The sequence below is a fragment of the Anser cygnoides genome, chromosome 4 (assembly GCF_040182565.1).
Source record: "Anser cygnoides isolate HZ-2024a breed goose chromosome 4, Taihu_goose_T2T_genome, whole genome shotgun sequence".
NCBI lineage: Eukaryota > Metazoa > Chordata > Aves > Anseriformes > Anatidae > Anser > Anser cygnoides.
In genome coordinates this window covers 49917832-49938423 of record NC_089876.1, presented here as the reverse complement: position 1 = coordinate 49938423, position 20592 = coordinate 49917832, and the positions used below count along the sequence as shown (strand labels likewise).

General features: G+C 44.0%; 1 protein-coding gene and 1 long non-coding RNA gene across 3 annotated transcripts in view; both read right to left on the bottom strand.

Moving 5' to 3' along the window:
• The window catches only part of FNIP2 (folliculin interacting protein 2), a 48713-nt gene extending 34491 nt beyond the window's left edge, over nucleotides 1–14222 (bottom strand). Inside the window, exon 1 of one of the 2 annotated variants that reach the window (XM_048076142.2) lies at nucleotides 13911–14222. In XM_048076142.2, the coding sequence (XP_047932099.1) occupies nucleotides 13911–14002 (92 nt within the window). In that variant the 5' untranslated portion in view covers nucleotides 14003–14222. Of the gene's footprint in view, nucleotides 1–4764; nucleotides 4866–13910 lie in introns of those variants that run through there. The other variant, XM_066996107.1, reaches the window with a different exon arrangement.
• A 2280-nt stretch (nucleotides 14223–16502) lies between these two features.
• LOC125184303 (uncharacterized) lies at nucleotides 16503–19618 on the bottom strand. The gene is made up of 3 exons (XR_007168094.2): nucleotides 19220–19618; nucleotides 17948–18108; nucleotides 16503–17142 (listed from the first exon to the last, which is right to left on the bottom strand). It is a non-coding gene; the product is annotated as an uncharacterized lncRNA (long non-coding RNA).
• Nucleotides 19619–20592: the final 974 nt, after the last annotated feature.

Sequence of the window (20592 nt, the reverse complement as noted above, 5' to 3'; positions counted from 1 at the left end):
TATGGCTTGGGAGCAAATAAGAATCTGTCATCATTGCCATATGGTTATCAGGGGGAAAAAACCCAACACCGAGAAACACCAGCTATTCTGCTCTGTAATGGTTTTACTTTTAAGGACAAATGGTATTTACGGTTGGCCGAGAATTTGAAAATATTATTTTGAAAAGCTTTTAAAAAGAAGCAAAAAAACAACAAGAAGTTTGTCACAGACATTACGTTGGTTTATGAGAGTTTACAGTCATGAGCCTATTAAAACAATTTAATGGCAGTACTGGTGGCAAATACCTAATAAAATACTTCTGATCAAGATAATCTACGTTTTTAAACAGACCAAAGGAACCTCACGTTTTGTTCAGGCTCAGGTAAGTCTGCAGGAGAACAAAGACTTCTTTCCCATCCATGCTTAAAAACCCACACAACTTACCCATACACAGCTGCCAATATCTCACCTCTTACATAGATTTTTTTTCTAGTCAGTAGTTTTAGACGCTTTATAAGATGACAGCCATAGAAATATTTCCCTTCCAGATTAAAAAGGGAAAATAACTTCACTAATGGCCACCCAGAAACACAGCAGCAGAGTCAGACAACACAGAAAGATTTCAAAACCCAGTGCCACATGCTGCCTGCTAAATAGCACAGCATCCTCCTCAGGAAAATTTTGTCATCTCTGTAAACCACAACCTCTAAACCCTGGACAAAAGACAAGTGGACAACTAGAGCATGGTAACAACAACTTGCTCAGCCACAGAGGGAAGCAGTAAAAAACAGAACTGTTTCAATCCCCAGAGTAGTGACAAATGCTAGATCACAATTGCTCCTCTTCTCAAATGAGGGAAACAGGCGAAAAGCTTTGGTCTGTTCTCAGGTTATTCAAACGATTTAGCAGAGGGCGACTCCTCCTCACCTCACTGAGGACTGCTTTCAGCAGCAGCGTTCCTATTCGTCTCTGAAGCATGAACGAACCGAACAACTGATGGCCAGTTTACTGCACTTACACTAGGACCAGCAGTTGACAGCATTCACTTGTCCTATGCTTTCCCCACACAGAAAGGAAAGAAAGTTCTGAAACATTCAGTTAAATCCCAGTTAAATATGGGATTCATGTCAGAGACTAAAACTAGGAACACCTGAAAGCCTACTGAATAGCTGGTAGGCTTCACAACAATACTTCATCTGTAGAATACTATAAATCCTAAAATACTTGAGGAATTAGGATTGAAAATACACAAAACAGTTTCTGAAAAGTAAAAACAAAAATGGAAAATCATATACGGAAAACACCTTGAGTCCAAGGAGCAGATTACTGTAGAAAATGGAAGAAAGTGTCCTGCCCTCCAGAAATAATCCTCTGGGAAGCAGAGTTAAATCATTCTTTTTCTAGGCTACGTGACAGCACATCACCTGCTCTGTTTGTAGGTCATTTCCTGCCCTTCATCTCAGCTCTTCAGACAATTGCATAAACGACTCCAACTTGAGGTAACACTTCAGCAAGAGAATTTGGGGGGGGGGAATATATATGATGGAAGTTATCTAATTAAAACTTTTTTTTTCCATATAAGTTACGGCTATAACTTAAAATCTATACACTGTTTTCAAATCTAGTAGTATATTTGCAAAATCTCCAGTAAGGTTTTGTTTTCCAAACATCTTTTAGAAATAGTCTACAGAAACAGAGGAAAACAAAGTTTGAATCATACCAGCTGTTTCAGTGAGAATTTGTTTTAGTGAAACACACTTAGCAAAACAGATACACAAAAAAAACCCACAACCCAGACATTCAGGATGAGTGCCAAAGCATATTTATAGGTAAAGTAGATTCTATTTTGGATTGCTTAACGATGAATTTCCCTCTTCTGGCCTGTTAAATAGATTCCACAGAAGATGGGGGTTCCCTTCCTCACTCTCCCCCAAACGAGCCCGACATTGCTCCTCCTCTTTTTACAGCCTTGGATTTGGAAGAGTTGTGCTGATGCCACGCCGCATTCTTTTTCCACAATCATTTGAAGTAGTCCTAATATGGTAAAGCACTACTTAACCTTAGATGAACCACCTTGTTCCAGCATGATACATAGTTAGTAGTTTCACACACGTTAGGCTGGATATATGGCAGGTTAGTCATGCAACAAGTGAAGGAACATGTCATTTGCAGTACTTCTCCCTCAGTTTGGGTTTTCCTGTCAAAAGAGTTGCGGTGGAGAAAAACGCTTCTCAATATTAGATCATCGTACAGAAATGTTACCTTTTTAAAAATAATTGCCTATGTTACTGGATGAAAAGGAACACAACATTGGGGGTCCTTGTTCACTGCAAACACAGCACTCCCCAGACCGCCTGCTTTGTGAAGGACAACTTACTGAATTTCTGCAAGGTCACAATCGTTTTTCATCATTGCTACAAGGCAGTATTGTCACATACACACAAAAAAGTGACCACAAAATGCACACACACCTGATAGAGGCCAACGAGCAGTTCTACACCAAGTTAAAGTCGCGATAAATTGCGTGCCTCAGCTTTTCAGAGCCACCAAGAACTGCTTATTAAAGCAGCGTGTCGGAACCCAGACAGCTTCCCTAAGTTCGGACTCACTGTTCAGTGGCTGTTAGTCAGAAGTTTGGGAACTAGGTTTCGTACGTCTCAGTGATAACGTTTCAAAAGAAAAACAAACCCACAAACAAACAAAAAAACCACAGAAAACAATGTATTTGAGGTTGAACCCCATACAGCACAGGACAGTGTTTCCAGCTGCTAGCCCCCAAAATGGAATTCCTTGCCAGCAATGTGAAAGGGCTCAAGCCTGGTAATTGCACGTATTTGTGTTTTACCATTAAGAAAAGTGTCTTTTTCCTTGAACTAGGACTTCAAACCCGGAGACAATTAAGACACACAAAAAGGTTAGCTCCTACATCCATAGCAGTCTTTTTCTCTATATAGAGATCCCCACTCAGTCCTAACCAGCTTTCCCTCCTCTTCCCTCCCACCACCCTCCGCAGCCCCCAATAGTTTCCAGCAGCCAGGAGATCTCAGTTCATCAAAACCGAGTCGAATATTTTGCAGAAGTTGTTTTACAGCAGCCATCTCGATCATTTCGAACAAGCCAACCTTCCGTTCTTTATTTAATCTTCCTTAGGCTTTTTCTGTTTTCTCTTTTTAGAGAAACCTCCATCGCTGGAGCCAAAGGGGCCGAGCCAAGCGGCAGCAGCCTGCCGGGAGCAGGGGTGGTTGCAGCATCCCCGGGGAGCGCAGGGGAGGGAGCAGGCCCACCTCAGCTCACCTCAGCCCAGCCCAGCCCCTCTTGCACCGCGCGCCAGGCCGGGGCTGAGGCATCATTCCCATGTCACTTGTTCCAGCAGCGCCATGTGACTGGGCCGGCGTCCAGGAACACAGCTACTAAATACAGACACTGCCAAGGCACGTCGGAGAACTGCCTCTGCCAGAAAGCGAGATGAATAGAAGGCTCTTACCCTACCAGCTCCTACCTACACCTTCGCCCCCTCCTCTGGAGCAGGAGGGAGGAGAACTACACGCTGCACATGGGAGGAAGAGCTTTGAGCAGCAGTGCAGGGCACAATCTGGTATTTGCAGCACCACACCAGCTCCTGTTGCAGTTTGGGGCTGTGTGAAAGCACTGACTGAGCTCAGCCCTTAGTATCTCCTACGTAAATGAGCAGGCCAGCACAGACACCACCACCACACCTTACGGGCGGCATCCTGAGGCATGGGTTTGGTTGCCTGCTCTTTCCTGTTCCTTCACTGTCTTCTGTAACACCCCCCCCCCTTTTTTTTTTTCCTAAGTCTGTGTGCAGCTTTTAAGCCCTTGTTCAAAGGAGTAATTTTAGAATATGAAAATAAAACAACTAAGAAACAATATTGCTCATTAGACATAAATAAATACATTTTAATGCCAACTGATACAGAGATGAACAACACTGTTTAGCATTCCAAAATTTTACTAGTTAGCCGAACAGTAGCTTTGATATAAAACACAAACACCTTCAACTCTAAGTAACTAAAAATGCTCACATATTAAACCAAAACATTGCCTTTACAGATTTCTTCCACTTCTGCTAGAAAACCACTCCAATTACAGGAGTGCTCTGGTACACTTGAGAAGACACGGCATTCTCTCTGAGGCTTTACAGGGCTGTGGAAGGCACCTGTAATCCCCTCCTCGCCCTCGCTCGGAGCATGCCCTCCCACCTCACTAGAGAACGCTCTCGAGCAGAGCTGGGAGCAAGCACCACAGACACTCGCCCTCCTGCCAAGGGAAATTGCTTCAGAAGGGCTTGGTTTCAACTAACCCCAAAGGGAATTTTCAGCTGTATGATCTCACCAAAAAAAGTTTACCCGTGTGCTCCCAAATTCAAGGTGCTGTTTAGAGTATAGCTCAGTAACAAAGCTATATCATCAGATTTTTAAATTATTGACATCCAACTTTTTTTTATTCAGCATATGGCTTTAAGATTTTGATTTTTTAGTTTTATTAATACTTGTCATGTATAAGACCAACAATAGCAGGTGTGGTGCTCCAGCAGTGCTGAGAGCAGAAGCAACCTGATTTTTTTGAAAATCAGGTTTGAAAATCAAATTTGAAAATCCCATTGCCGAGCCTCTGTAAGTAGTTACGTTAAAATGTTGAAAGAGAAAGATGTTTTTTGAGAAAGAGAATAAAGAAATGACTGAAAAGTTAACCTGCAAAAATGGGAAAGGAATGAATTCAAACAAAGTATGTTGATTATTTATGAAAGTTGCCTGATTTACCCACCTGGCAGGAATGTGGGAAAGAACACACACCCCAGAAGCCATACTTGACCACCCAAAAGTTGCAATAGCATGAACAGCAAAGTCCATCGTCTCTGTGTAGATGAATGCCAGGAAATCCTGACTTAGATTGAATGAAGTGATAACACAGACGGATATAACGTCAACTCCGGCATTTTTCACTAGTTATAGCCAAAAATGTTTTTTGTTCTTGTTGTTATGATAATTCATCTAATCCATCCAAAACACTTTCCTTAACCCTCTACTGCAGACAGTTGAAAGTAGCTTTGCAGCACTGGGTCTTGAAGGTTTACATGTATTTATTTTCAAATTTCACTGCAAAGCGAAGGAGATGCCACATCTTAGAACCCTGTTCGGGGTAGTTAAATCACTCATACCATAACACCTTCTCAATGAAATTGAGACAAAAACAACCAAAGAAACCACACTTCAACCATGGCCTGGCAAGGCCAAACCTAGCCTTACTGCAAGGCACCTTGCAAGAGACTTACGTTTTGTTTACCACTGATTGCATAGCACTTTGAATGTATAAGTAGTCATTAAGTTATGAAATAGCCTCTTGCTTAAAGTAGGCCAACCGCTCTAACTACTTGCGTAGGTTCCTAAACATTTTCTCAAAAAAAAAGTATTAGATTTAAAAGTTTATTCAGTGAGATTTATAAATAATCTGAGTTGTTCATGCTCAGTAACGTGCTAAAATATAGCTGGCAAGTGGTAGTCTTTGTCAGCCATGAAGTATCTAGACCAAAATCAAAAAAAAAAAGAAAAGAGCCAGGTGCAACCTTGCCGTGCGATAGGAACACGCTTTACGCATTTGAAGCGAGATTTCATGATAGAAACAAACTATAACTTCTGAGATATCAGCAAACTTATGTAGCAATTGTTTATTTAGACAGATTAAAAACCTTTCTTCTTGTGAGCAGGTAAGAACTGGTCAAGCCCCTTCAGCGACCCTCAGTACAACGCTGTATGTGCAAGTATTTTATAATGGACCTAACTTTCTCCTGAGACAAAACTGACCAGAGCAGACTCATGAGGAACCTTCTCAACAATTACAGATTCAGGACAACTCAATTAAAACTAAACAAAACTCTTACTTTCTCTTCTAGTCAAAACAGTGCCCAGCGGTACACCAGCAATGGAGTCTATACTCCAGCCAACTTTAAGCATCTCAGTAATGCGAATGAAAAGCCCTTGTTTCAATCAGATTTCTAGTTCACATGCCAACAATACATTTCAATACAAATACGCAATCACTTCTTTAAGCAGTAAGCAGGGTTTAATTCAGAAGTTCAAGTTATCTTTCATATTCCACCCAGGTGTTTTTGCTTAAAAACAAAGATGTCAGGCAGCTGCAGTCTCAACTGTGTACACAGGTTCACCAAAGGTGACTGACTCAAAAAAAATATTCCCCTTTTTCTCTCCACTGCATATCCAGCCCTGGACTCATTGTCAAGTCCAACTATACAGAGCCATTTTATAAAGTTATTGCGTGCCACCACAAAATGACGCACAGTACTGTAACCCAGTCCACAGCAGATGAGACTTAAATTCTCAAGTCTCTGAAATACTAAAGTCATCAGGTGTTATCAGGTGTCAGTCATCTCCCCGTAGGACTTGGAATCACATCCGAAATGGTTCAGTGCTTAGTAAGCACAGCCAGATGTTGTAAGTGGTATCTTGATAATCAGTTAATTTTTCCAACTCTTCAGCTTGATGTGATTTAGAAACTTGTTTATTTAATGGTTGGTAAGGCAGAAGCTGGCACTCCTGAATCCATTTCAACCGGCTACCACATGAGAGCAACCTTCCTCCATGCTAACAGCCAAGATCCAGTAAGAGCCCAGATGCTTGTCACTACAGTTACCTGCCAAGCAAACTGAAGTGGTTACCCATTCCCAGCTCTTTATTACAGCCCTCTCAACACAGCTGAGGACCAGAACATGAGCCCTCCGTAACCATCCCTGCATGAAGCCTGATAGCTTCACACAACCTACTGCAAGAGATCGTTGTTGTATCAGTGACCTTTATACAGACGGGGCTGAGGAGGGCTTCAACGCTCTGTCCTATCAACACTGCTGGGGAAGTGATAAACGCCCAGTGCATAATCAACTTGTGCATGGGAGAAGGTGCTAACATCACACACCACTGCGGCCACTCGCCAAGACCGGAGCCTTAACACACACGGACTAAACCTACTGCTGTACAGCTGGGCAAAGCTGTTTCTGCACCTAACCTTCTTCTTCCTTGTGCCTGCACCAGAGGTTAAAAATTTTCCTTCTTGGGAGCTCAGGTCACGCCCTGCTCATTTAACCCAATCACGTTAAACAAGCCATGACTTTGGAAATAGGAAGCCCGCTATCTTTCCTACAGTAGGACCTGTTTGAAAAAAGATCCCATTAGATGGAATGCAAGCCAGAGCAGAGCATTATGAACGAAGATTTCGGGTAATTTGGTGGGGAATGGTAAAGGAAATGCAAGGAAAGGTGAGAGATACAAGCACTCAACTTATCAGTGATGGTTGAATGAGTTCTTTGTTTCCGCGTGGACACGTGAAGACAGGCACAAAACCTGTGTGACCATAAGCTAAACCATAAGTTGCAGATTTTGAAAAATTTGCATAACTGCCTTTTTACAGACTTTAATATAATGCTGTAATGTGAATGTTAAAGTCCTGTCTGATCTCAAAACGATCCACATCTAGTGAAAGAACCTACAGAGAAGTATGTCATTCTCTGTGGTTTTCTTCGAAAATGTTATCTGGTGTACTCTGCTCAGATTTCCTGTACCCCTCGAGTTGTGCACTCACATACCCAGCCCCAAAAGTTGAGCAACTTCAGGTGTCAGATAATATCGAGATTCAGAGTTCAGTACAAAGACTGAGCACAGAAATCCAGAGCACCAAGTTCACTCAAGACACTTTTATTTCATAAAATCCAGTAGACTTAATAAAAGCTAAGAGTTACTATGTAAGAAACTTCCTGAGTTGATTACAAAATATACTATAGCAAATCGTTTAGAACCCTAATTTAGAAGTGCTAATATCCAACTCAGCCCGTTAGCACCTCTATTAGAGAAGCAAATAAATATTGACAGATTGTTTACTTAATACAGCTGATTTCATTAGCACATGTGAAACTCCACTGAGCACCTTGGAGAAGACAAGCTGAACTGTGTTACACTTAGGTGAGAACACAGTGCAGAGAAAGCTCTGTACTGATTCAGTAATTACACCACACACAGCTCAAGTTTCACTTCAGCACAACCTATAGAAAGAAAACCATGAGTCAGTTTTAGCAACAGTAAGTGGGATTTAAAACCCTCGTGCCCATCAATCAGTGCAATTCTAAGAATCTCACCACTATCCAGGAAGCGTGATGACCAATAAAGCAGAAATATTTCGGCTGTGGTCATGTAAAAACACCGGTACTTGCCCTAATCGCAGCTGGAAAGGCACAGGCACTACAACCGAAACCCCTAAGCCAGCCCTCTCGGTGGCTCGGAGGAACGCTCTGCCTCGCAGCCTGTGCTGCGGCTTGTCTTGCGACCTCGATCGTGGATGTAAAACATGGCGCTGCTGCACGTGCTGCAGCTGCCAACACGGGGCACACGGAGGGAGGGGAGAAAGGCAGAGAGAACTGTTAAGGCCAGGAGAAAAGTCAAACAAAGAACCCGAGCCTGAAGACTAAGACAGACGACTTGGAGGCAGAGCACACGCACAGAGGTGACTCATGACAGGCAAATGAATAACCACCTCCATGCTGGTTAGCCAGATCAGCACTGATCAGACGCTTTATCACACAAGCGCGTGGAAAGGCATCCACAGCCACATGTGCTCCCTCCGCACACCAAATGCCCACTGGAAAGCCCTCCTCTTCTCACTTACTCTCTCTAAGAAGCCTGTCAGCCGCCATCCTACAGAACTGCATTCCTCCTCATGTTTTGCCTAGCAAGTGAACCCACAGACACCCCCCGCTTGCAAGTACTGGCAGTTAGGCTAGCATCCCAACACGCTTCTCATGGAGCTTCGTCCAAGCGGCATGCAAGACAGCACACCACTCTCCTAAGCGAGGTGTTTAGTAGAAACAAGTGATGGCCACACACACAACACGTGGCTCTAAAACGGAGTCTTCTCTTCAGAAGACACCCCTGAACACCACCGAAGCACAAAGCAGACTGTAGATAAAAGCAGGGAATTGCCAGCAGCAGTACTCCCTGGAGGAACAGGTAAGTCACTGAGGTCTGTAGCACACAGCCAGTACTGATCCAAGAAGTTCTGAGCAGCTTCAGTGCTACCGAAACGCCAGAGCAAGAAGTAAATGGCTTTTTGTGAAAAAAGTTACTGTTTTCTGGCCCAGCTGGGATGACATGACAACTAATGACCACTACATTTCTGTCAAATGCCTGCCATCTTCCATCCCTCCCAGGTTTTAATAAGGTTATTCTGTTACCTCAGCTGAGCTTACCTCAGAGCCTAGTGAAGCCTGTCTGCACCACCTTTTTTTTCCCCCCTCTATGAATTCAGCTTTTATGAATGAACATCTAATTTTTGCAGCCCCGAGCAGCTGTTTTCTCACTCACATCAATCCATTTACACCAACAAGTATTCTCCTACAGCATTAGCACCAGTGCTTTAGGTTGTAGCGTATTCTGCTTTGAGTTGTGCTACTAGGGGCAGGAAGCTCCCAAGGCCTCCTGTTGGTACAATGCCCTCTTCATTCCCTGCTGAGCACAGCACCTGGCAGAGTACTCACCCACCCACTCTTAGACATGCGAACAGCAGAAGTACCCTAAGAATAAAGCCTCAAACACCCGTTATCCAGTTGCACCTCAATTTAAGTCAAGCGTGTAGGAAACGCACTATTAGCTGGCTATGCCACTCAGCTGAGCTACTTGTAAATCAGAAATAACCCACTGACAAAACCAATTTGTCTGGTCAAACAAGAACGTATCTTTTCATGGAAGTAAATGAAATAACCAAGGTGCATCCACCCCTCTCAACGTCAGCAGTTTAGACATTTCCATTTCAGCCACGCTGTGTTTTTCCCCACCACCACCAAAAAACCACCAGACAGAGGGTGTCTTCTTGCAATCTGAACAGAGAGCAAGAGCCAGAGGAAACCAAGAGGCTGTTCACTCACAGAAGCACGTAGGGGGAAGGGCAATCCAAGCAACTTAAGAGGGAGAACGGCCTTGGTTCCTGCAAAGCTCAGAAGCCAGAGGACTTGGGTTTTGTTTGTTTTCCTTCAAAACAGCCCCGGGCTGGAAGTGTGGTTTCCATGTCAAAAGACCATACTTTCAATCACTTCCTCCCTAAGCTGCCTCTTGAGCGAGACTGAGACTGCCGTAATAAATCTCTCTCTGCAGAACTGGCTCTTTAGCTCCCATTACTGAGGAAGGCGGACAAGGCCAGAACAGAGGCATAAAGCTGCACCTTAAGGCTCACCTTCAGCTGTCAGCGAAGAGGCAGGAGGCCGAGACTTACTGTTTAACCCTTGCTGTCCCCATGCTCACAGCTGGCCCTGGGCTGCATCTCCCTTCCCGCAGCATATGATACCCACCCTCCAACCCCACCAATCCTTTTTAAAAACATTTACCACCGGATTTTTGTGTTGTTTCCATTTTCAGAGATGTACCTGGGTGCTCAGTATCTTTATAGCTTCATGGATGCCTACAAAGCTGGAATAAGCTCAAGAGAAACCCAATTAGGCTCCAAGAATTTACCAGGGAGTGTTTCATTTTAACAAAGATATAACAAACTGACATGCAAGCATACGCAAAGCTCAGAACTGCTTTCTTTCCTTTTTCAGAAGGTGGAGTATTGCCAAGGCTGGTAATAAACGCTGTGAAATAATGCCTAGCAAATAGGCTCTCACCAAGCATTTCAGTGCTATGACCAAAGGAATTACTAGCATCAACTGCCAGACGGATGATCTCATATACCAACGCTAACAAACTGCTACCAGATAGATATCCTGCAGTACAGCATGACATCCGCTCCATTACAGGCACCAGAAGGAGCAGCTGATACTTAAAGCTGAAGCAGCAGCCTGTTTGCAAGTTTCAAGCCCAGCTGAAATAACACTTTTTGTATAGATCACACGTAAGATGAAATTATTCCTTATTTTACAGCATTCCTTCACTAAACACACCAATAGCAAAAAAATCTCATCAGAGGCTGCAATGCGGAAGTTACACGTTCACCAGCCAGAGCAGTCTTCCAAAAACCACACAGTATTTCTTTCCATCCTTACATCCCTGGGTACAGGTGCTCCACAATTAAAAGACAACAACAAATCCCCCACACTAATAAAGAATGAAACTTGCAAGAAACCTTCGCCCTCTACTTAAGGATGACTTCAATCTTCCGCATCAAGTACAGCAAAACTCTGATGTGAAATCTCATTCCACAATCAGGCAAGAACAACTACAGTCAAACTGCTGTAAACTTAAGCACAGGCTATCTGCAATAGTTAATTTCCTTAAAGTCAGCCCCCAGTACCTTACTCAAATATATGCCTAACCCTTGAGACATTCTAGCCTTGAGATAAACCGCGTGCTTATTAAATTTCAAATTCTACGGGAGGAGGATGCTTTGTTTTTGCAGTAATAGCTGCCATCCTGCCAAGCACATGACCCTGGTAGCACTCCAAAATTTGTACAAACTACTCTAAATCAATCTTGCAAGGGAAGCAACATTTGATAAGCAAATAAGAAATATTTTAAGAGAATTCAGCCACACCAATTCCCATTTCTCACACAAAGTAATTAGGGTTTCCTCAGAGTGTTGGAAGCTAAACTCAAACTTCTCTGTTAGAAGGCACAGATATATTTTATATGTATATTTGCATATGTACGTATATATATGCACATGCAGGTATTTTTAGTTAGGGGAAGCAAAAAGCAGTAGTAATAAAAACCAGAAGCTGAAGATGTGTGTACAAAACTGCTTAGCACGAATGTAATATCATGTCACAAGCACCCATCTGCTCCCCAGCCGGTTTCTAATTTCTCGTTTTAAAAAGAAATAAGACATTCCGCAGCTCTTAATACTGCCCTTTCACTACCTTGTACTCCCATCATTTTGAAGGGAGGCGCAGGCCAGCAGAAAGTCCTACTGCCCTAATGGCACTAGATTAAAACCTACACCTCGTGTTTACCTTCTTCTCACCCAGCAGGTAAGGGCTGTGCTGCCATTAGCATGCCGTGCAGCCCAACAGGACCGGATCCACAGAGTGAAATGAAATAATTGGCACTAAGGACCTGACACCCACACGATGCATGTTGTGGGGTTTTATGTTTGACCACCTCTAGCCTGGTCCCAGGGACTGAACGCCCTGTGGTAGGAGCACACTTTCTAATTTCATTCAATCCACCAGGAATCCAGTTTGCGCACCGAAGCCACTTGGCTACCAAAGCGCACTAAGTGGAGACAACTGAGAGGTTTTCCTTAAAGGAATGCTCCTGATCCAAATTAAAATGTTAATGCTCTTGTAGCCAAGAAAACCATTTCTTGTGGCTTGACGTTCAGCTCAGCACCGTGTCTCTTCTCCCCTGTGCCAGCTCATCCTGGTAAGCAGCGTGGAGCTTGCAGCTTGCTTTTCTCTTCAGAGCCAAAGAGAGGAACCAGCTCTGATGCGTGGTCAAGTTCTATCCAGTTAAAGGGGAGAGGGGCAACGGAACAAGCACAAACAGTGCTCATTACAGGCAAGTCTTGAGTATGGTCCACGGCCCTTTACCACTGAGCTTCTCCTGGCGCTCCTGGGAATGTTACAAAAGGCAAAGCTTCCTAATGACACATTTGAAAGAAAAATTGTCAGACCAAACAAGCCTGGGGAGACATTTTCTACTAGAGACTCTTCCAGTGATAGGGCTACTGCTTTGGGTGAGGAGGGTACATGAAGACACTCGGGCTTTGAAGAGTTCTGCAGCAATTTGACATCTGGGGATACAGACCACTGTTAGTCCCATGCAACTGTTTAAGAGAGCTATATGCATACTGAATTAGGAGGCACCCCTCAAACCAAAACACAAAGAAGGAGTAAAAACTGCTGAAATCCTTGAAAATATAGGTGTGCCATTAGAGCAGAAAGCAGATGTGCCACTCTTAACTGTGACCAGCTACCTACACTTAATACATAAGTTCCCAAAGGATTTGGGCATTTTACTTGTGTTCAATCCTGTATGTCCATTCAGACAGATGTTCTTTTTGCTCAACAGAAAGTCTACTGAAAATGTTGCAGTACGACTTCTAAGACCCCATGAATATGCTCCTGCAGGGCAACAAAGAGATAACTGGAATAAAGAAAGAGTATTGCAGCACATTTAGAAGCTATAAGGAAGAAATTTAATGCAATATTAACATGTAAGAAAACCCAAAAAGCAAAACCCTTCAAATACATTTATTAACAGTTAATATGCCAAAAACTAATCAGAAAGGACAGGAAGAGAGGAATAGGGAGTTAAAAGAATGATGGGTACCTGGAGTGATGTTTTAATTATGCCAGTTTTTGTTTCAAGAACTGTATCATTTAAACATTGCTGAAACTGATGATGGAGTGTGGAATACCTAACCTAAGGAAGGCAAAAACGAATATAGGGCCTAACCTCACAAAATGCTCCAGACTGAGCAAGGACTGATTGCAATGGGGGACATGCTGTGCATGGAACCTGCCTCCACGGATATCCCTGATGGATCCTAGACCTTTACAACTGCAATTAGCAGCCTTGGACCCTGACAGAAAGCACTTGCTAAGGTTTTAAGCACAAAGCAAAGTAACAGTTGCTTGGAGACCACCACTCGGGTTAGATGCGGAAAACACGTTTTCTTCTAAATTAAAAAGGAGAGATATAATTACGCGGTGAGTGCCACAGCAGGTAAGCGGCAGGCACAGCGTCCACACGCCGCAGCCGCCCCAAACCCTCCGGCCCCGTTCCCTGACGGGACTCCGAGCCCCGCCACCTCCCCAGGACCGGGCTGCCAGCCCTCGCTGCCGCTGCATTTCCCCCCACGCACCCCGCAGGCAGCCCCGGAGGAGCCCCCCGGAACCCCCGTCAGGCCGGGAGCTCCCCGGGGGCTGCGTGCGAAGCCCCCGCCTAAGATGGCGGCTCCCCCCCGCCGCCCCTCACCTGAAGGCGGGCCCCTCCCGCCCGCCGGGGGCCGCCGCGCCGCCGCCGCCGCCCCGCTTGTGGAAGAGCTTCTGGAGCAGGGTGGGGGCCATGCTGCCGCCGCCGCGCCTCACTTGGCGGCGGGCGGCGGGCGCCGCCGCATCTCCCCGCCGCGCAGGAGCCGCCCGCAGGAGGCGAGGCGAGGCGAGGCAGGGGCCGCCGCCGTGCCCGGCCGCCCCGCTGCCGGCAGCCGCCCGTCACCTGACCGCCGCCCTGCCCACCCCGCCCCGCCCGCCGAGCGGAACGGCCGCGGCGCGAGGAGCCGCGCGACGGGGACGCGGACACGGACGCGGCCGCGCCCCTCGGGCGGTTCGCACTGGCTGCGCCGCGCCGCCGGGCCCGCCCCCAGCACGTGGGGAGGGCGCCGGGAGCCAGCCTTAAAGGGGCGCGCGCGAGGCCTGCTCCCGCCGGGGCGGCCCCTTCACGCGCCTCACGCAGCGGCCTGCGGAGGGGCGCGGGGGGGGGGGGCTCCCGGGTCCCGCGTCCCGCACGTTTTCGTATAAAAATGTGTTGTTTTATGTAAAACGTGCGTGTGTTGTTCATGATAGGTATAAAAGGAATTTAGAATATAAGTATTAAAACGATTTTAAAATATAAATGTGAAGACGGTTATAAAATATAAATAATAAATGCAAAAATATTCTCAATAAAATATTAATTTAAATGTTCATACAGCTATGTTTAAATACGTTCCTATATATCATACACATTTCTGAACGCATGTATAAACGTGTTACTACATGCTTGCGTGCGCATACCTGCAGAAACGCACCGATGCGTACCAGCTGTGAAGGGGCATTAAAAATGTGCAGCGAATATTAAAACGCGCCACCTTTTAATAAACTGAGAGGGATTTAAGAAAATAGGTGGTAAAAAAGAGGTAGATGCCACTTTTATGGATGTATGCTCCTCTTCCCTTTAATTCCTTACTCCTCTAAATATATAAATATATAAAAATAAATATATATGTTTATAATATATAAATAAAACACATATGTATAATATAAATACATGTGTATAATATAAATACAAATACATAAATAATATCTAAATATTTTGTATTTCCTATACCCGTGGCAATATGCGTGTGCATGCCTTTTTGTGACGATGACGCCGGCATGAATGCGGGCCCTCAGCACCCTGCCCCAGCCCGAGCTGGCAGCAGGGCCGGCCGGGCAGTGGCAAATAAAGCGGGGTCACGCCAGCAGCCCGCTGCTATTCGGGAAACTAGGGGGCAAGCCGTGGAGAATGGCGAGATGCAGGGCAGGAGCATCACAACTGCTGGCCGCAAACCCAACATCTGTTAGCAGCAGCAGAAGTGAACGCCATGCTGGTGCTTTGGAGACAGCTTTTCAGCAGCTGGAGATGCTGATTTCTCTTTCAAATGAAAACCAAGAGATGACTGCCTACCGGCCCCATTGGCTCCTCCTTCTGTAGCACAGGATCTAATCTTGTAAATGCTCGGGGGCCCTCAGTTGAAGGTCTGTTCTCAGAAAGGATCACCTTCTTGAGGCTCTCAACCACTTCACCTGTGACACCAAATACCAGATATAAACCGGTCAGCTCAGATGTTCTCACTGCTCTTGATCATCCATTTCCACCAACAGCACCAGATCCTGATGCAGATGACAGCTGAGAGCTGGAAAAATGAGGGCACAGCACTGACAGCACCTTGAAAGGGAAGTGAGCATTGGGGTGCACCTGGACATGACGAAAGACACCCTGGTTGACCGAGTAAGCACAGTAAATGAGAAAGTAGGCATCCAGCTCCAGAAATAATCACTGAGCTGCACATCTCATAGAACAGTCTTGAGAAACCTAAAAGTTGCAAATATCATGGCTGCCACCCTAGGGCTACGTCTGTGTTAGCAAGCAGTGTTGAGCAGTAGGGGCAGAGCCTGAGGTCTGCATCGTGAACATTTTACAGGGTTTTATTTTGGACTGGTTGTCATCTGTTCCTGCGGGCAGAATGACTGCCAGTGGCTGGAGCATGCTGAATGTGTTTCTGCAAAAAAACATCTGGTTTAGTTTCGTCTGAAAATAATCCACTTTGTACTCTCAGATGCTACTCCAAAATGTGAAGCAAGACAACGTCAGTGAGCACAACTGGGAGACTCGCTTCAAAAATGCTCCTGTGACCTGGGCAAAAATGGTAATGTAAATGCACCCTACACGCTGGCTGATGCTTGGTGCTACATCAGTTCCCAGTATTTTCTGTTAACGTGTTTGACGGTCACTATGGTCTGAAATCGGTAACAAAACATTAAGACACTGCTTCCTTCTAGAACACTAGTTTTTCAGTTTATTGTTGAAAAATCATGGCGAAAACACAGCATAATCAGCAAGGGACTACGAAATAACTTTCACAGTATGTATGCAGTATCCCATCCCAGACAGAGTTTGGCTGCAAAGAACACCTGGCAAAGCAAATGCGGTGATTTTTCACTATCCCATGAGTGAATACGAGCAGATGTAAAGAAAAATGCCATACCATCTGTCAAGCAAAGACCATTTACAGCAAGACAGCCTTCACTCTCATAGGAATATATGAAATAAAAAAGGGGGCATGTGAGAATCAAAACCTTGTTTACAGTACCTACTAAGGGTCAGACTCTTTAAGAACAGAGAAAGACAATGTAGCTGTTGAAACTTAGGGCAGAAAAGGAGATGGATTCTTAAAGGTAGAAAAATATGAGACTGTGTTAGAAAGCTGTCAATACATAAAAGGAACATTCAAATCTTGGAAGAGCTGAATGTTTGGGTGTTTCTATGTTTCACAGACCATAAATCTCTCTGAAGATTCTCTCCTGAAAATGTAGAAACTCGGTTTTATAGCCAGGACAAGCTGGCTTAAAACCCAAGTCTCCTACGTCACGGTTACCCTCCCCATCACTCAGACCCAGATGAAACTTCGAGTTCCCTTACAGCTGTTTCCTTTCCATCCCTCTCAGTACTGAACGGACAAATCCAAAACGCTCCTAAATCTTTGTTGTCAGAACTAGGCTTTGGAGGAACCACAAAAAGAAGCCAGAAGCCAGAACATGTAAGCTCTCAAGAGTTTACAAACAGTTTGCTAATCCAGGATGCTTGGTAATTACTTACTGCTTCGTGTAGTGATGTGTGCTGCATGAAGTTGCGTGAATGTAGATTAAGTCTTGCTGTGCTTTGTAAAGCATCGGCCACATTTTGGACTCTGTAAAAAAAAAAGAAAAAAAAAGAAAAAAAGGTTTTTATTGCTACTTCAAACATGCTGAGAAAAATATGGCATCAATAAACATCTAGAATTATCATCTCTACATATTGTTATTACTATTTAGTCTAAATCCAAATAACTCTCTACAGAGAACTTTAAAAACCTATACTAAAATATATTGCATTTTTCAGGCAGGGATAGAAACTGACAGCAACAGAGAGCTTGGGACTGCAGCCCCCTGCAAACCAGCTTAATCATCCTTCGTTGAATGAAGCGTTACATAACATGTGCTGTTGCTGCAGCAACTTTTCCCAGCCCCTGAAGAATGCCACAAAAATGCTGCCTTAATATAGATAAGCAGTTTTGCTGTCTTTTTACATAGAAGATGGAGTCAGTGAAAAAATTAAAGACAGTTTAATGGGAATGTTTTATGGGAATTGTTTCAAAGTTACTGGCAAGTATTAATGTATGTAATGAAACTTCTGATTTTTAACAGCCTTTAGTGTTGAAAATAGAGAGAAAGGTCAGATCAGGGATTTCTTCTTTTAATCACCACAGTATAAATATTGAGTAATATGGTAAGAATTGGATTGCATAAAGGTAATAGTCTTTTGAAATCACTGCTGTACCTTATGTATCCTGTGAAGTATCCAAAAGTGAAGGTACACTACTTTTTCTTCCAGAAGAGCCTGAAGATGTACGTAACTATGGATGTTGATTCTATGCTCAAAGACTTGTGTAGAACATGGTTTGGTTCCTCTGTACAACACAATTGTCAGAGTCAGTATATTTCTCAGCCTCCTACCTGGGACTCAATCTGAAGCTCATCAGGAAATCCTCACATTCCAGATTTTCAGTGGCAAAATCCATTGTGGGACTGCAGGTGCTCTTGTCTTTAAATCTGTGCTGATGTGGTTCATCTTGGACTCCATCCTACCCGTATGAAATGCAGACCAAAAAGGCTTTCTATATCATAAAGAACAACCATCAAAATAGGATATTTTAATGCCTTTTAGTGATAACTACAGTAAGTAGCATCATACACTTACATGTACCTACGGTAATATGCAGGCCGTGTATTTGTATGGGAAGTGAGGACCCAGAGTTCAGCTACAGGAGCAGCATCCCACCCCAATACGGTGGCACCACCTGCAGAGGCCAGCTAACAGTCTGGGCCTCTCCTTCTTCCCAGTCGTGGCTTAGAATCACAGAATCATTAGGGTTGGAAAAGACCTCCAAGATCATCTGGTCCAACCATCCCCCTACCACCAATGTCACCCACTAAGCCATGTCCCTAAGCACCAGGTCCAGCCTTTCCTTGAACACCGCCAGGGACGGTGACTCCACCACCTCCCTGGGCAACCCTGCCTGACTGCTCTTTCTGAGGAGAAATGTCTCCTCATTTCCAACCTGAACCTCCCCTTGCGTACCTTGAGGCCATTCCCTCTAGCCCTATCACTAGTTATGTGAAAAGAGGCTGACCCCCAGCTCCCTGAGCTCTGCCCTGCTTCCTCACACCCTGAGCTCCCAAGCATTACTCTGGCTATTTGCCTCTAAAACATGCTCAAAGCACAGACAGAATACACAGACCAAAAAGTCTTCTTGGCTTTGCTTGGTTCTTATCTAAGCCATTTCTTTAGGGATCAGCGTATCTCAAAGTTAGTGATGGCTACATGCCCAACTTTTCTTTCAATTTCTGGTATATTATGTCAGCGCTGTAGACAATTTTCTTCTTCAAACATAGCGAGACAAGAACATATGGTTCTTCCTTTGTTTAACATTGCATTTCAATTCAGCTTAGAGGAATCAGCTCAGCGTCAATAACTGCTCAGTATGGGCTTAATCCGGGACCTCTTTATTCAGCTTTATGCAGAAAAAGATTTGGTGCAGATGGGGATGACGAGGAACCAGATTTATTTCTCTCTAACCTGCCTGCTGTCTCTCTGACAAAGGTGGTGGGCTTGGTGTGTCAGGTCACATGGGAACAGCACATGATGCACAGTGTGTGTGTGTCACATGGCAAGGGAAAGGCTGAGCGCCTGCTATGTTTTACAGCCAGCAGCAAAAACATCCTTACCCAAACTGCTATCAAAAATTGCCTCACTGGAGGCTTCCTGATGGCTGTTCCGAAAAGGCGATGATGTGTGTGCTGCAGTCTCTTGTCAGTTGGATCCCATCAGTACTCCACTGGGCCGTATTTTGAAGTTACAACTCAATTCTGTGAAAAACCCACAAACATACCATTACTCTTACACAATCCAAAATGGCATTTAATATCCCTCGACAGAGCAGCTCTGCACCGAGACAAAGCATTCATCTTCTGGCGGAATGAAAATTTTAAAGCTTCTATTCTCGAATACAATATGGAGGTGAAAAGAGATAAAAAAATAAATAATAAGCAAAAATCCTACTGTGAATGTGTATATATTTGTCCAACCTACACAATCAGCAACAATTATAAATAATCTTTATTTTACATTTTATTCTGTGGAATGGTATCTGACAGGCTAGAGTGATAAAATTTACTTGCTTATTGTGTCTTTCCTCAGAGTACAAATATTAGGATGACACATGCATTTACATGCATTTATCAGTGATAGTTTCTTTAGCCAGGAAGGGAAGAGGTGAAAACCAAGATCTTATAACTGGCTGGATATGTGGGAGCTGCACAGAAAGAAGCCCTGCTCTGACTGCTCTGTATTCGGCTGGAGCATCATACCCTCCTAGCAAGGACAACTTATTCAGTAGTGAAAGGGGAGACTTGTACTTGAAGGCAATGGCTTCAAGGTTTTAGCACCCCCAACATGAGTTTATCTAATGATAATACTCCAACTAATTTACTGGGTAGCCGAAGCTGTATGTGCAGACAAATAAATATCTGAATTAAAAAGTTTAACAAGCAGTTCCGCTGTAGCTCCTATTTACAATGTAATGCTTTACAAATATTTACTAAGCAAACTATCAGAAGTGTCTAAATAGAGGAGATACTTTGGTAAGAGGAAATGTTTTTAAATTACAAGATCACAAAGCATTAGAGGATCACAGTCAATTATTTTACTGCCTGAAAACAGAGAGTTTAGAGGATTTTATAAAGCAAATCTGACTTTGAAAGAGGTTTACCTACCAATTTAGTGTGTAACTTAATATATTCATTTGAACATAAAATCACTCTGAAAATTCTTGACAGAAGTCATGCTATAGCTTTTTTTTTTTTTCAACCTGTCAATAACTATACATGGGTTCTTACAGTAATTACACTACTGCAGTGCTTGGGAGGCATTCATTCAGTTCACATATTTTCCAGTCTCCCCTAACAACACAGAGAAAGTTCCTTAATTTCTCTCTCATTCAGCTCACATCTTAAAATTAGCATAGTATTTATTTTCTCCTAATCTTTCCCTGTCCTGCCTGGTTAGATTGCAAGCTGTTTGGGATAGGGATTGCCTCTTT